Source organism: Calliphora vicina, chromosome 1, assembly GCF_958450345.1.
Source record: "Calliphora vicina chromosome 1, idCalVici1.1, whole genome shotgun sequence".
NCBI classification, from domain to species: Eukaryota; Metazoa; Arthropoda; class Insecta; order Diptera; family Calliphoridae; genus Calliphora; species Calliphora vicina.
Genome location: NC_088780.1, coordinates 41303724 through 41321702, shown reverse-complemented (window position 1 = coordinate 41321702; position 17979 = coordinate 41303724). Strand labels below are relative to the sequence as shown.

At 30.3% G+C, this 17979-nt stretch overlaps 1 protein-coding gene across 1 annotated transcript in view; it reads right to left on the bottom strand.

Moving 5' to 3' along the window:
- Positions 1-17662, bottom strand: part of dpr11 (defective proboscis extension response 11) — a 172194-nt gene extending 154532 nt beyond the window's left edge. The window contains exons 1-3 of the mRNA XM_065515723.1: positions 17566-17662; positions 17487-17490; positions 1443-1606 (exon numbers count right to left, since the gene is read on the bottom strand). Coding sequence (XP_065371795.1) covers positions 1443-1606; positions 17487-17490; positions 17566-17662 — 265 coding nt within the window. The remainder of the gene's footprint in view (positions 1-1442; positions 1607-17486; positions 17491-17565) is intronic.
- Positions 17663-17979: the final 317 nt, after the last annotated feature.

Below are 17979 nucleotides of genomic sequence, written 5' to 3'. Positions count from 1 at the left end.
AGTTTCTTTGCGTTTCTTTTTTTCAAGATAGATATAATGAGAAAATACTACTTGCATACATCATAAACAACAGAAGTTAATGTTAATCATACGCCACATATGCATAACACAAGTGTTTAAGTACATACTGAATGTACTATTGTACAGTGGGCAAAAGAAGTGAAATTATCAAAGAAGAATGTAGTTTTTGTTATATGTTAACTCTTGTACTTAATTGAACATTTCTATACTACGTAAAATATTAAACATTATTTGATCTTGAATTTATTTTTAAGTCAGTCTCAGTAACATTACAAATTAGATGCTACCGCTTCTCTGGCATTTAAAATACTAATACTGATTATTCACAAAGCCAAACAAAATTGAGTTGCGCCAACAAAATTTACTCTGTGTTGCATATTTCGGTGGCAGCCACAGATTTCTTTGCAACTAGCGATAGATATTCGGATAATAACGTTGAATTAAGACCAAAAACAAGACGATTGTCTACAATTTTGGCGCCTATGTGATAAAATATTCTGGTTAGTTGTTAAAATATTTCATCAATTCTAGCTATGTGGCCCTGATATTAAGGTTAATTTATAGGCTGAATAATTTGGAAGTACAAGGTGGCGCAAAAGTAAACTTCCGATGTTTTTTGGCTGTAATTAAAAAATAATGAAAAACTTTGATTCTTCTTGTGGATTATTTTTATTTGGTCTTTTAATTTTTTTTACATCAAGTCGAGAATATGATGTCATGTAAATGGCCGCCGCCACAGTTGATTGTCATTTGAGCCTTTTTTATTGCATTTTCCATCACTTTGGCCAAAACTTCCGGCGATAGGTCCTCACATTCTTGACGGATATTGTCTTTAAGAGCTGCAAGAGTCTGAGGCTTGTTGACATAAGTCCGCGACATCAAAAAGCACCACAAAAAGAAGTCTGGAGCGGTCAAATCAGGCGATCTTGCTGTCCAGTGCAAATCGCCAAAACGGGAGATTAGGCGCCCGGGAAATGCATCCTTCAGTATATCGGTTGTGGCACGTGCAGTGTGTGCCGTTGCACCGTCCTTTTGGAACCACATGTTTTCCAATCCCAATTCATCAAGTTGCGGCAAAAAGAACTCGATGATCATTGCTCGTCTTCGAAGAAAAAAGGTCCGATGACTCCTCCAGCGAAAACAGCACACCATACAGTGACTTTGAGCGGGTGTAATGGCTCTTCGTGGGTTACACGCGGATTTTCAGTGCCCCAGAAGCGGAAATTTAGCTTATTTACGTACCCGCTAAGATGGAAGTGGTCCTCATCACTCATGATTATTAAGGATAATCATGATCAACCACTTGGAGGTGATTAAGGATGGCTTGAGCGTATGTTAGACGCGATTGGCGGTCTGGACTTAGTACGGAAACATCTTCAGATCTTGTACCAAAATTCTCTGTAAATACCGTCGACTGATACCCATTTGCGTGGCATGTCGTCTGGTCGATGTCGACGGAGCTTCCATGACATCCTCGGCTACAGCAGCAATATTCTCTGCAGAACGGCTACTCCGGGATCTGCCACGCCTAGCAGCGGCTAAACGTCGCAGTGTTTCACCAGTAGGCGTTGGACGGCCAGGAAATCTGCGACGAAATTAACGTTTTGCCAAAGTCACCGACCGATTATTGGTCAAATAAAAAGTCAGCAATATTCCGCGTTCTGGAGCAGTGTATCGTAACATTGTTTATTATCGTGTATTTCGCATGTGTTTACTACACAAATGTCAAAACAGAACTGACATTAGGAGCCAATCGCAAAATTTATAGCATTTTCTGATAGGAGGATTACTTTTGCGCCACCTTGTACTTAAATCGCATGAATTCTGATAACCCTTCCACTAGATCTTGAACGATTATCAGAAATTATTTTTAATATACGAGAGTGTGTCAAAAAGTCCGAGCCTTTTTGAATGAAACACAGGTTTTTGGATAAAAAATTATTTTATTTTTGAACATAGTCTCCTTTGAGCTCTATGCACTTTGTCAAACGTTTAATAAATTTTTTCGAGGTTATCAAATAGGTATTTGTTGAGGTGGTTTCGTGGTTGTAGTCAAATCTCTTTCTGTGGAGACATTTCTTCATGTTTGGAAACAAGATATGGTCACTTGGTGCTAAATCCGGTGTATAGGGCGGAAGAGGGAGAATTTCATAGCCTAATTTATGGATTTTTGCCATGGAACCTGCACATGACTGTACCGTTTTGTGCACCCGATTCTGAACAAAAGCTGCAGCCATCTTACGGAAAGCTCTCTCATATCAATTTCCGATCGGCGAACACCATATCGTGATATTTATATAATTGTTTCGGTTATGGAGACCTCATCTGACGGCCGCAAAGAAATTCAGTAGTTAACCACTTTTTTATTGTGAAATTTATTGTGCAGAGTTTCCATAGTATTTATTAGCTTAGCCTTTATCTGGCTGATGGTTTTTTTTTCCACAAAAAATAATATTTAATGAGTAAACTAAATTCACGTTTTTCCAATTTCTCCTCAAGTCACGAGGTAGTCTGTTAGTAATGGCTGTCAAACACAAACTAAATGACGTAGTTTGTTCATTTTTCTACAGGATGGCAAATGCTTATTGACAGTATCAGTGTTGTCCTATCAGTTAAGAGCCGGGAAATTCAAAAAGTCACGGATTTAAAAAACATACTTAGCATAACTACTAACAATGGCAATGAACATATTTGGGGAAATTTACTATTTCAGACTATTCTGACTATTTTCGCATAATCGTAATTTGTTCGATCTCATTTTGTTGCTATTACATGTGGCTTTGCGACAAAGTAATAAATCTGAACATGTTCAGCCGTTTTCGATTTGTCATGAGTTTTTTTAAACACAAATTTGCTATTTGTTATTATAACTCCGAAACTACTGAACCGTTTAAAACATAATATATAAACAGATTAAGAGTTATGTAAATTTGAACTTCTATAATATCGCTAACCCTTTTTGAGTTATCATAAATTATGTGGAGAAACATCTAAAAAAATTCACAATTTTAAAAAAAAAAAATTAGTAAAAAACTTCTCCATAAAAATTAAAATCTGTACCATATTTGTACTAATGGAACCACAATACATCGAAATTGTGTAGTGGTTTAAAAAATCTCTAATTTTTTTTTCGATTTTGTTGCCCACTTTCGCGTATAACGAGCATAAATCTCATAAAAATTTAATAAAAAGAAGTTTTATATAGAACATCACTCGACATATTTTCATTGCGATCACTCCATAATTGGTCATAGCTGCCATATAAGACCCACTTTCGAAAATGACTTTATTTAAATCTTTTAAAAATGTTGGTGTCCACATAAAATTCAACACAATTTAGTTTCGTATTAAGTGAAATCATGCGTCTTAATTTCATCACGATCAATGATTAGTCATGTCTCCCATATATGGCCTATTTCCGTAGAAAACAATTATTGGTGTTCTTTGAGTTATCTATAAAGGAAAATAATTAAATTATTTGTCTTTGATTCCTCAATCAATCCATTAGTGTTAAGTATAAAGTTTAGTCTCCATAAAATCCTGCCTACTTGTTCCAAAATTTCTATTAAATACTATGGATTACATTGTAATCATTTGAAGTGAAAGGCGGGGCTTTTGTGGAACTTCCTAATAATTTATTTAAAAATTTAATCATAACTAAAATTTTACGTAAAAAAAACTTTGTTACATACTGTAATATTAACATACAACATATGTATATATAAATACTCCTAATAATATTAAAAATATAAAAGGAACAACAACCATAATTTATTTTTTTATCCTCTATCTCTCATATTTTATTACTTCTCTTATATATGTATGCATATACGAAAGGATATTAGGTTGGCTTCAATTGTATGTGGCCAAACATATCCCAGCAGTTCTAGGACACAGTACCGAACTAGTGATTTTACCCATCATATAGGGTGGGAGCTAGTTATTTCAATAGCCACGTGACTAGTATCTTTAGAACGGGCATGTCCTAAGCGTGGGGACAATTGTCTCTTTTTGATTACAATGGGACGGTCTAATAGCTGATCCAAAGTAGGCAACGCATTGGATTCACATACTGGTTACATAGCGTCAGTTACATTACTAGCTTTGTAACTGGTTACTTGATCAGCTAGTTGACTAGTTATTTTAACACGTACATGTCCTAAGCAGGGGGTCAGTTGACCCTTTTGATTACAATGTGACTATCTGATATCTGATCGAAAGTAGTTAACTCTTATGGTGGGTAAAATAATGTGCAGCATAAAAAAGATTGAAGTGAATTCACCATAGGTTACTAAGAGACACGAAAGTGACTATTGGCTTCATGCTAATTACATGGGATATCAGTTACTTAAGCAAAAATAAAATTAAACTGTATGAGAATTATATCAACACAATTTGTATAAAACAAGTTTGTACGAATTACTCACAAAACGTTTAAAGTAACTACACTCCAGATTACTTAGAGACTTTTAAGCGTCAATTGTCTTTACGCTGGATTACTTGGGATATATAAAGTAACCAATTGTTTTCTCAATGCACTACAAAATGCACACACGTGTCAAATTATCAAAATATATAAATTGGAGTCAGCCAAGTGATAAGACATTTGTGACAATTACTGTCTTAAAGGGATACAATGACTACTTGCTTAACTGCTGGGATATTGTAAGGTATTTTAAAATAAAATGAAAACTTGATAAACTCGAAAACATTGACAATTATACTGTTTAAGGATCATGCTATAAATTGCAAAGAGTGGAAATAATTCAAATTAAAACGATTGCATTTATTTGAGCCATTCTATTGAATACATATGTTTTTTTTGTATCTTCATAGGTATGTACAAACATATCTATAAGTTTGAAATGAAATAAAAAAGTGCGGAATGTGGTTTGTTTCATTATGTGGTAAGTTTTGTTATAAAATAAACACATTTACACACTCAAACGACGATGCTGATGATGACGATGATACACCATGGAAAATCACGAGAATGAAAAAAACCTTTATATAGAACATAATATTAAGAAAACTTTATATATCATTTTATACACATACGCACAGTTGCTGTACTTCCCATTTAACAACACCTGTGAGTATCTTTGTAATATTTTTACCACTTTGTTTTCTTTTGCACCGTTACAGTTTTTTCGTATGCTTTTTTTTATGAGTTTGAGGGTTTATACATATGTATGTGTATGTATTGTATTTTCAGTGTATGTGTATTAAATTTTCACAACCTGTAATTTATTATGCTGTAGTTTATATCTGTTCTTGTTGTTCCTCTTATGGGTTTTTTCGCGCTGTCTGTTCATTTTTAACAAACTAAATGTTTCATAAAAGTAGTCAGTCACATATTTTTTCCCGCATGTTGCTCTTTTTATTTTTCTTTGTTTCTTGGTATCAGTTCTTTTTTATGCTTTTTATAAAGTTTTCACATAAAATATCTTAGTTTAATTCAAACTGTTACAGTTTTTCTCATTTACTATATATTATGTGTATACAAATAGTAGTTTTGTTTCTACTTCAATATCTTTGTTTGTCTTATTTTTTTGTTAACATTGTAGCTATTTATCATTTTTTTCTGCATTTGTTTCTTTTTAAGAGTTTATTATAAATGATTTAAAGCTTAAGAGAATTCCATTGAGTTTTGTATTTGTAATTAGCTTTAACCCATTAACTTTTTGTGTAATTTATAAAACATATGTACAATAACTACATGATTCTTAAATTGCTGGGAACCTGTTCGAATTAAAAACAGATTATTGTCCGGAATTTAAGTTATTTGTTGTTTAAGTAATAACGATTAATCACAGTTAAACTCTTAAGTCATAGGATATATAATCGGCTTAAATATTTGTAATATTGTAAACTAATACGAGTATTTATTGTCCACAAATGCCAACCGAAAGTGAGCAATAATAATGAAAATAGAATTGTTTTTGAAATCATAGTGGTACTTTTGAGGAATTTTAAGTAATGCAAACAGAAATCATTCAGAATATTCGCTTTGCACGTAGGCAACATTTTCGGGTACCAAAGTGCTTTTATTCTTTCTGGTAAAGTAAATGATTTTTCAGTTCCTCTGAAAAATCACAGCTGATAATGCTAGTTCTTTGAAATGTATATTTTTTTATTTATTATTAGTGAGGGTCTACGGACTGCGACCCATAGGATTTAGATTTAGGCTACGTATAAAGCAAAGTATTCTATTTGGTGGTGAGAGATAAATTACGTCGCCCGGGGCCATAAAGGCCCTTTTTGCTCTGCATATTGCCAGCATTGGGCAGTAGCATAGAACATGTTCAGAGGTTTCGGCATGAAGTCCACAAAACTTGTACTGTTCATTCTCAATGTTATCTGACATAAATTGGTGATACTTTACCACAGTGTCCGGTGAATAATCCAGTAATTATGCTCAAGTCACCCTATTCGAGCGAAAGCAACGACTAGGATCTACATCTGAATAGGGTAATGAATCATTTGGAATCTCTTAGTGCTGGTAAATCACCCCAAAATTGGGAAAATTCCGATTCAACCCAATAAAGTGTATCCACGAGGGATGCCAAACAACGCTTCAGGACCTATAAAGGAGCATCGGGCGCCACTGTTGGCAATCATCATCAGCGTGTTCATTGACAGCGTGACCTTCATGGCCAGGTAGCCAGCACAATGTAAGTTCATTGTGTCCAGCAGTCCATGAGAACACCAGACCTCACTTCATATGATGATAATGCTCTAAGAGCAGCCTGACTGTCAGACATAACAAATATTTTATTATTCATTAATCTTCTTCTTAAACATTCATTGGAGCATATAAGGATGGCGTAAATCTCCGCCTGAAATATTGATGGGAATGTACCCATTGGGATACCTCTCTGAAATTAAATACTAGCCCTGTGTAACCGTTAGCCTGTTTGGAACCATCAGTAAACCATACTTGATCGGCATTATTCTGCCACCATGTCTGATTTAACCACTCGTCACTTTCAGGTATAAGGACCCTAAACTTTCTATCTAACACCAGAGTTGGTGACATATAGTCCGATATTGCAATACTAGGATCATTTTCAAAGATGTCTAGAATGCTCATGTGCCCAGCCGGATATCCCGGTATTACACGGGATATCTGTACAAAATTATATAGAATTTTATAATGATCACTTTTTATGTGAAAAACAAATGAAAGATAAATGAAAACCTGAAGCTCTGAATAGATTACAACAGCTACTCAAAGATGAATAAGTAGGTATGTAGTAGAGAAATAAAAAGAAATATTACAAAGTTCTAAAGAAACAATTCAAAATCTTCTTACTTGGAAAGTATTTCTTCTTTGTTCCTTATACTTTATTGTGTCATTAACAGTAAGTTATTTTAATGATTTTAAAAAGAAAGCAACAAAAAAAACCTAACTAAAACTTCATTTAAACAGCAATACCAACGCCACAAACAAAACAGGAAAAAAATGAAACCTAACAGGAAATAAGATATTTGAAATTCTAAAGCTTATTTTTCTTCAGCTCTTCAAGAAATAAATGTGTATATAGTTTTACAATCAAAAAAAAAAATGTTGTATTAAAAAAACTACCTAAGAAAGAAACAGAAATCTTTTTGCTTAGAGTGATATAAAAGAGAGAGAGAGATCTCTTACAAAACTCTATTCATTATTATTGTTATTATTACTATATAGTACTTCCTGTTTCTTAATATTGTATAGAACGAAATAACTACTTTTACTCCTTCCCCTGTTGTTTTTCAGTTTTTGTACTCCTGTATTTATGCAATAGCTCTGAGTACGGAGTAGAGTTGGTTGTGTGTATGTATTTTATCCAAAGAAATACTGTTGCATACTTGTGTGAGCTGTATGCTGGTATTATTGCATGACTTTATCAAACAACAAAATATACAAGTATTTTTAATGGTTTTTTTTATTATTTTTTTCCTCTTTTAAACCATAATAAATACCACTACTCATGCTCAAAAATACTGTGACAAACTTACTGTTTTTCATACAGTTTTTCACTGCACTATGGTTTTAAAGTTTTCTTTTAGTTAGATACTAATATTATTTCAGGTGTAGTTAATACCTAAACTCTCTTTTTTTATTATATTTAGTTAAAAAACCAATTGTTTTTGTTTTATTATTTAAAGTTCACTAAACTTCTTAAGATTAAGCCATTGTGCAAACATTTTTATTTTTAACTTCGTTGAATAATTTTTCTAAATTCTTTAGAACCACTTTAATATGCATTTGCCACAACATTTGTTAGATGAATACATATGTAAAACACACATTCACATATATCAAATTGTTAGAAGACACATACAGAGATATAAAAATGCATTGACTGTCGGAAACTTTAATTTATTAACACTGCATGTGTCTGAGTGCATTATTTTTTTTACAATTTGTTGTTTTCATCCTTTTGTTTGTTGTTGGGGGAAAGAGATTTCATTTGTATATGTTTTTGTTATCAGCAACAACCACAACAGCAACAATTTTGATTAATGAACAGTTTAGAGCTTTTAACCATTTTAGAGATAAAAATAAAAAAAACGATTCGAACAAAGAATTGAACAATGATTGATTTTATGTTATTGTATCTATGGTTTTGTATGGATTTTTTTTAAAGTAATATAAAAAAAAGTATTCGGGAAAATAAATTCAAACTTAAAATCTATTGTTTGCATTCACAGTATACGTATTTTATTTCACTATGGTTTAGAAACAATTTATTTTGGAAATAATTTGAAATAATTAATGAAAATAATTTTGTATTTCATTTACCAACAAGTACTTAAATATAAAACTTTAAAATTTTCTAATATCGGCAATCCATTTTAATTTGATATCAAAAAACAATAAAATCTCATGCATATTTATCAAAAATTTTACATTTTCCAATATTTTTTTCAAAACGCTAAATTAGGATTTAAAACGCAAATTTTACCAGTTTTAACTATCATGAGTTAGCAAGGCACTGATATGAATTCTTGAACACTAATTTTTTAAAATTATTTCTTAAAAATATATTTCATTGTATATTTTCTAATATTTACGTGTTTGTAATATCTTGGGTCTAAATTATCCAATATAGCAAAATTAGACCTCTTATTAAAAATTATTTTGTTAGTTTTCAACGAAGTCCAAGGAAAAAAGTCAGACCAATTATGAATAAAAAATTCCGCGGGAGTTTGTTCCCCGGGAGTTTTTTCCCATTGAATTTGAATAGGAAAAATGAGAAAAGAGAAAAAACTCCCGCGGAATTTTTATTTATAATTGTGCTGATATATTTTGGGGATTCAAACGGTCTGCTATTAAGTGATATTGTTGTGTTTCAAACTAACAAGACTTTTTGAACTATGTTTATAGCATTGTCATAAAATAACAATTTTATGTTTGAAGCACAACAATAATTTGCTTAAACTTACATAATATATTAGGATATTATGACAATATGACTTAATGGCAGACCGTTTGAATCCCCCAATTATTTTTTTTAATAGACCAATATAATACATAAATTATTCTTAACAAACTAACTTCATCCATTTCAAAAATTTGCACTTTTCATCACAGATATAAAAGGATTAAAAATTTGCCTGAAATTTAAAATTACAGAATCCCAAATAAATACAGAAAAATATTCTGAAGTTAAATATTAGAAAATTTACTACGAAATAATTTTAAAAAATTGTTGACAAAAAAATAAATTATAAGTACAGGTCGCAATTCGATAAAATTTGATACATACATTTGCTTCAGCCCAAGAACGAAGCCTATTGAAACTGAACTGAAATCGGTCTATTATTTCATCTAGCCCCATACAAACGTTCTCCCAAAATTGGACTTTATCGATCATAAGTTTTTAATCTACACAGGTATCCATGATCGGTCTATAATTAGTCATAGCTCCCATATAAGGCCTGCTTTCGAAAAATCACTTTAACGAGCATAAATCTCTTAAATATTTTATTATACAGATAAAATTCAGCAGAATTAACTTTCATATAGATATAAATCACACGACCTAATTTTATGGCGATCAGTTCATAATTAGTCATAGCTCCTATATAAGGCTCTCTTCCGGAAATCGTTTATGAAAATAAGAGAAGTTTCCTATTTAAAATCAGCAAAACCCGATTTTTTTTTTCACCAAAAAAAAATATTTAAACATTTTTAAAATTTAAGAAAAAAATTTTATATTTAAAAAAAAATAGTTTAAATAACAATTCGAAAATTTTTTTTTCCAAAAAATGAAAAAAAAACAACTTTGGAAAATATAAATTTTGTTGACCTAAAAATATTTAAAATTTGTATTTTGAAGTATAATTTGGTGAAGGGTATATAAGATTCGGCACAGCCGAATATAGCTCTCTTAATTGTTTTTTTAACATTTAAAAATTCAAAACTTAAAACAAAATGCTACATAAAATTAAATGTTTCTAAAACACAGTGCAGCAGCATATTACTGTTTTAGTTTTGTAAATATATTGTCTTATGTTTAACAAAAAAATAAAATAAAAACAATGAAAATCTATCAAATATTTACAATAATTCCATTCTTAATAATAAATACCAACATTTAAATACTTTTTTCAATAGACCTCTACAAGAAGCCTATAAAAGTGCAACCACCTCTATAACATGACTTTTAATAACACCGTAAAAAAAAATCTCTATATTTATTTGAATTTCTCTTTTCACAGATTCAATCACCATTGATTGCTTTTAGCAAACAAAAGAGGCTATAAAATCTTCCACAATTGCATGAGCTAGACTTTACAATGTCAATACAATTGTTTCTTTTATAAACAAAAAGAAAGCAATTCCTTTTAAATGCTGCAATAAAAGCATCAGTGCCACCAACCAACGTCATCACTGAAATAACATTTATGGCAATTTAAGTGTTTTTCTCTTGGCTTTTGCTTCTTGTGCCAGTTAAGCGTGTACATAACCATACATTTCAGCCATAAAGGTGTTTAAGTATACACCAACACGTACAGAAAAGCGTACCAGAGCATATGTGTAAGTATGAAAATAAAAAAAAAAATCAGCATCTTCGCCACACTGTACCATCTATGGTTGACATACAATAAAAAAAAATATATATATTTATATTGTGGTATTTAAAAAGTAAATAAATGAAAACGAAGAAAAACTCTTAAACCACACAAGCATATTACGAGCAAATAAAATAATACCATACAATAAAATGTATAAGAAAAAATGTAATGAAATGATGCAATGAGCCAGTACATTCCTCAGCAATAAATCTCTTACTTATAGATTACAAATGTTACGGGAATATCGACCATAGCAGAATGCCAATGACTACCACTCATCATTACTTGCAGGGATTTAAGCTTTATTTATTAACAATAGAGTTGGCTAGTAAATATTTTATTACAGCAGCATAATAAATATTTATCTTGGATTTGTAAACATAAGAACTATTAAATTTTTTTGTGAAATCTACTAAAGAGTTATGTACAGGTTTGTTTAAAAAAAATAATAAAATAATTTTTTTTTCTGATTCTTACTTTGAATCTTATAAAATAATATATTTAGTTTTAAAAAAGAAGTACAAAATTGTCAAAGTAAATTGTATACCCACCATCAGTATGTATCAGTTATTGTCGGAACTTTCAGGAATTTTATAAAATGATTCATTTCTTAAAATGTTGAAATTTAACTTAACCCATTATCGGCCACTACCAGAATCCGACGGAGCTTATTAAATTCCTTTTAAAGGCATGGTTTAAAAGCTCCAATTAAGAAAAAAAAAATAATTTTTTGTCCCAGGGTTGCCATTTTCCTAGTATGGCTTGGTCGAAAAATCGACCATTGGCCGAAAACGATATAATTTAAGAAATATAAATATTTGCAATTAATAAAAGCAAATCTTTAGTTTGAAGGAAAATAGTAAAGTAATGCGGTTTAATTTAAAATAATTATTATTTCTGAATACGTGACATTTAAAAAATGTATGGAATTCATCAAAACATTTGATGTGTAGATAAATATTGCACTTCTTACATGTAAATAAAGTGTGCTTCTTGCTGCATAGCTTACACCGACTATGTTTATTCTATGCGCTTTTTGATACGGCGTGTACTTTCTCATTGATTCGAGGATTGTTCGTGGGATATTTCAGGTTCTCATTTTCAGACTCATTATCCTTTTCGTATGTCAATCAAGTTGCGATAATGGTTTGTTGTTTTGAAGTTTATCTATTCTTTTATCACTTTCGGCTATGGAATTGTTATGGTTTTTTCTGCTTGCGACAATATCTTTTTGCATTGACCAGTGGTTCAACTGTGGAGTTATTGTTATAACATTACTGTTGACTATCAACTAATCAACCTTTCTTTAGATTTTGGAACGGAACATTTTCCATTCTGTTTTCACGTATAGTTCCAATTGCATAAAATTTTGGCTCAAAAAGACACATAATCTGATAAAAAGAACACAAAATTGTCAAAGGAAACAGTATGAAACTCCGGATCAGGTACGTTAGCAAGCAAATTTAAAACTTTTTGGGCACCAGGACATATGCTCTTACTATAAGAAGTGGCTGAACCACTGTATAAAATACTATAAACCACTGTATAAAATACGACTTAAAGCCGAATCGAATTGGCTTTTATTTTATAAACATCTTACATGAGTGCAACAAAACGATCTGATATATCCAAATTAGTATTATCGGCAAGATGCAAATGATGACATTGATAATGCCATGTCGGAGAAGACCAATAATGATCGATATGTGGTAAAGTATGATAACTAGACAAATATAAAATTCCAATGAACCGACGCAATTCTATTGGTAAAGGTTAGCAGTAGCATTATTTTCACGCGCATAGACATTTGTAAAAGCAACCATTTCCGCAATAATGGAATTATCAAAATATAGTGCATAAATATCAAAAGGAGATTTAGGTCTCACAAAACAAAATGATATGCATTTATCACATAAAAATTACCCAAGGGTAAAAATAAAACATATGTTATGATTTTGAAGCATTTTAATATAATAAGAAAATAAAATAATTAAATTAGTATGCATGACGCTATATGATGGGTTTCGGCCATTGGTCGAATTTTCGACCACTTAAAATTACTGCCTCTCAAAAATAAGTGTTTTATCATTTTGAATTTCATTTCTTATAATTTGGTATTTTGTCTTCACGGAAAAGTAATAAAAATTAATTACTTTTTTATTTTTTTAATTTTTTTAACATTTTAGAAAAGTGACTAAAAATTGCATTTTTTGCTCCATCAAGAAAAAATTCTGGTTTTACTTAAAGATAGAAAATAAATATAACAAAGATGTTAAAAAAATATAAGACTTAATTGCTGTTAAAACATATTTAAAAAAATATGGTCAGTTTCTTAGATATTCACTTACAACGTTGCTGGTCGAAAATTCGACCACCAGCCGAAAATGGGTTAATATTATTCATATAAATATATAAATGTCTTTGTAAGTTTGTTTGTTTGTATATTTGTTCTGCTATCACGCCTAAACGGCTGTACCGATTTTATTAAAATTTGGAACTTAGAGAGATCCCGAATAATAAACACTAAATAATGATATTATAGATTTTTTACCAGTGTAGTTTCTGAAATTCTCATTATATTTAGGTGGAAACTCTGCAATATTCGCCATAGCCGAATTTAATTCTTCCTGCAATTTATTATTAGGTAATTTTGTTTTTGCTTCCTTTTATTAGTACTCAAAATGTTCAAAAATTTCATTTTAATATAACACTTAAATACTACCGGCAATTTATTAAATCTCTTCAAATTAAAATTTTCATACTGAAAAGGTTTTAATGATTTTTCAAGTACTAAAAGTATTTCTTTAGCTTAAAAGAGCATTTAATAAGCCTAATTATCACAAGTTTTTTTCCTCAAGCCTTAATGAAATGAAAATTATAATCTAAAGCATCCTTAAGCGCAGAAAGTTCAAGGTAATTTTTTTAATGTTCTCTTTTTTATGTTTTGTTTTTGTTCTATCAAAGCAGTTTTACTCTTTTATATAGTTGTTCTGATTTCTTTATTTAATTTTGCATTAAATTTCATTTATATTTCTTTTCAGTGTTGATTTATTTATTTTCTTTTAATTTTTTTTTATTTTTCTCTGTTTTTTTTTTTAAACTAATTTTCGAGATTTTTGTCCTTTAACACCGTAACCTCGCTAAACTTTAGTTGTACTTATGTATATACTTATATCCATTTTTATGTATATATGTACAATGTATATATGTACAAATATACATTCTACAGATTTTATTCTGCTTTTGGTCATATAGATTTTTTCCATTTCTTTTTAGTTTTACATTGCTCTCTGGTGTCTGTTTATTCAAGTTGGCCAGATATACGAGTTGACCTAAATTATGTTTATATGGATACAAATATATTAGGATGGCCCTTACTTTATACTTTTTGGATTTTTGATGATCCTAAATTGCAAAATTCTTTGAAATTATTGGATTTCGAGGAAATTTTCCTTTGTTTACAAATTTTTTAACATTATTTTTTAGAAAATATATTTTGTAACCTATATTTTTAACAATCAAATGAGGATGAAATTTGAAATGTTTTACCTGTACCTGCAGAAAAAAACCTTCCTATATGGTAAATAGTGTATTGATAATGATTTCAAAAAAACAAAACTACAAAACTACTATGGTAAATAGTGTATTGATAATGATTTCAAAAAAACAAAACTACTTTACACTTTTCTTGTATTGTCATTATTAACCTGTCAGTTTTTACTAAAGTAGAAATATACTTGTCTGTGTTGAAAACGAAATTGCTATGTCAGATTTCGAATTCGAAAGTTTTAAAAATTCCATTTTCGAATTAGCAATGATAATTAGTCCATGTTTCATAAAGTGCCGCAATATGCGTAATTTACCTTATTAATTATTTCTTTATTAATTCTTTATTTCTACAATAAACTTTTTTTTCATAAAAAAAAGTTCCAAAAAGAGGGATCAATTGGAACCCTTATACGTTCATATTTCAAAATATTTTTTTAGAAAGACAACAATTCCATTTAAATTTAATTTCTGAGATATGGGATACAAAAAAGTACCAAAACCAGGTTTTGCGCGTTTTGTCCCCTTAAAAGTACAACCATCAAAAAGTACCATACACCTGTTCACTTATTTTTTGCATAAATTCAGATTAATTTGGATTTTTGGTGCTACCGATACAGATTTTACCCGTTTTTACCCATTTTACCCCCTTATAATTAGAATTTCCAAAAATCCCTTCTTAGTGGATCTATTCATCGGAAGAGGTGCCTATATACAAAATATCAAGACATAAACATTTTCATAAGGTCAAAATTGGTAAAAATGTTTGCATGGGAAAATTCGAAAATTGACTGAATGGACCTAATGTAGTATTTAACGTGTTAACACAAATTTTCTTCTGTGTTATATATATAGATTTTCAGTCCTAATATACGCTGAGGATCACAAGGTTTTGCAGTTGTGATTATTATGGGTTAGCGTTGGGACCGATTAAAATTGCAGAATTTCAAGAAAATTTCGTTGTTGGTCATGAATTTTAAATTTAAATAAATATATATGGGGCATTTCGTGTCAAGTGAAATCGATGTCTTCCGATCGGTATGAAATTTGCACCAAGGTTAGTTCTATTGGATAGTAATTCAGACATAATTTTTCAACTAGATCGGTCGAGAACTCTCTGAGTTAGAGGGGTCCAAATTTGACATTTTGGCCAAGTAGATGTTTTTTCTTATCCATGTAACTTATTACCTATTGTTCTTAACAAAATGTGTCCCAAATAGTTGAAATAGCCCTTTCTTCAGTCTTTCGAAAAAAAGTATTTAAAAAAAAATACAAAATTTTTAATATTTTTTTTCTGAAATCAAAAACTTTTTTGACTTTTTTTCAAAATGGGCCATTTTTTTCTTAAAATAAAGCTTAGATATTTTCCTTGAAGACCTATTTGGTCGCTTGTTGAAAAATTGTGTCTGAATTACTATACAACAGAACTAACCTTGGTGCAAATTTCATCCTGATCGGAAGACATTCGATTAATCAAACAATCATTATTCGAATGAAAACCCTAGTATTTATGCTCATTCGGATCATAAATGGATTTTTGGCGATTTGTTTAAAAAATGTGAGATCCAAGATGGCGTGTACTTTTGCTAATTAAGCGTAAAGATCATTGTTTACAACTTTGGTGAACCCCACTGAAATTTTCCAACAATTATTTTCGTGGAATATTTGAATCCTTAAATTTCGATTTTGATTTTCTCGAAAAAGGTGTCGAAAAAGATCTTCCACAAAAATGATCCTCATAAAATTACACCATGTAACTCTGACAATGAGAATTCTCTCAGATATTAAATTACAACATTTTGTATCATGCTCCCTTCGACCAAAAAATGAAAATTTTGACCCACTGTAAAGAAAAAATTCCGACCAGCTGAACTATTCTACAAAAATGATCTACTAACATGCCCTTTCAGAATTAAAGTGTCGCTATTCTGTTCCAAAATTCTGTTGGACAGTGTTATTATTTTAATTTCAAATAAAATGCGCTACCTCCCCTAAACATGATCCGATTTTGCTCATATTTCAACTATATGGCTTAAGATGGCGTTGAATAATTTTAGACCTTGAGAACATTCAAAAATCCAAAAAATAAGGACCACCCTAATATATATAGAACAATTTTTTATATTTTTTTGAAGCAAGAAGACATTTTCTGGTACATTGTGGCATGTTTGCTTAAAGTCTGTGCAAACTTTAAGTGTCTTTTTTGTATACTTTTTATTTATGACTTCTTTAAATAATTTATTTTGTTGGTTTGTGAGCAAGAAAAACAGGAAGCAAACCAGAAAAACTTTTATTCTTTATATATTTTCTAGCAGGAAATAGAAAAACAACACGTTGCAGTGATTTTTAAAAGAGTGGTGAGGAAAATTGTATATAATTTTTAAAATCCAATTAGTGTAATAAGTCTTATAAGTGAACATTAGTTCGTTTGTTTCATTTTTTTAATTTTCTAATGTATTTTTTCAATATTTTGTATTAAAAGTTTTGAGATATTCTGGTGATACTTTTAATGAAATTAGTTTTGTATATTTCAACTTTAATGTTTTTATATATTTGGATATATTCTAGGTTTCTTTTTCATTTGTATGAATTTGTTGAATCAGAAAATTTAAATAAATTCCACAATTTTTGCATTAATTTTTTAAGTAGTTTTTCAAAAATAATCCACCATCATTTGAGCATAACTTAGGCTAGCTTTGCGGTTTAGTCAAATGAAAATTTCATTAAACTGCTTTAATTTGTCTATTTTAGCACAACACATATGTTAGCATCCGTTTTACAGCGATATGCATGCAACTCTTTAGATTCTATGAATTTCTAGATCGAGAAAAAAAAATACAAAATTAGTTTACCCTCCTGTTTAATAATGGAGGATATAGAGTTAGACGATACATTTAGTGAAACCACAATAATAGATTTAACATAATTTACCATCATCACCACTGCTACAACCACCAGCAGCATCTGATGATGTCAACCGCAGTATTGGCGGTAACACATGGATACATGTTTGACATGATTCGTTCATATGTTTCCAACATTTTACATACAATTTGCCACAACACAATCTACCACCACCAATTCCAACTCCATCGCCACCCTCTCTAGCTCATTCCTAGCCTCTTAACTAGAAATCTATATACTCTGCCATAGTTCACTTACTCCATGTTCAAGTAACAAGAACAGACAAACATGCATTTTTATCAGTTCAAATAATGGTTTTGAAATTGGTAGGAATTTACTAATGCTTATCTGTGATAAATGCAAATTATTTCAGTGTTTTCCCAGTGTAATGTTACTTTTTGTTTCACGTTTTTGTTCTGTATTGTTCTCTGTTGTAAAGTT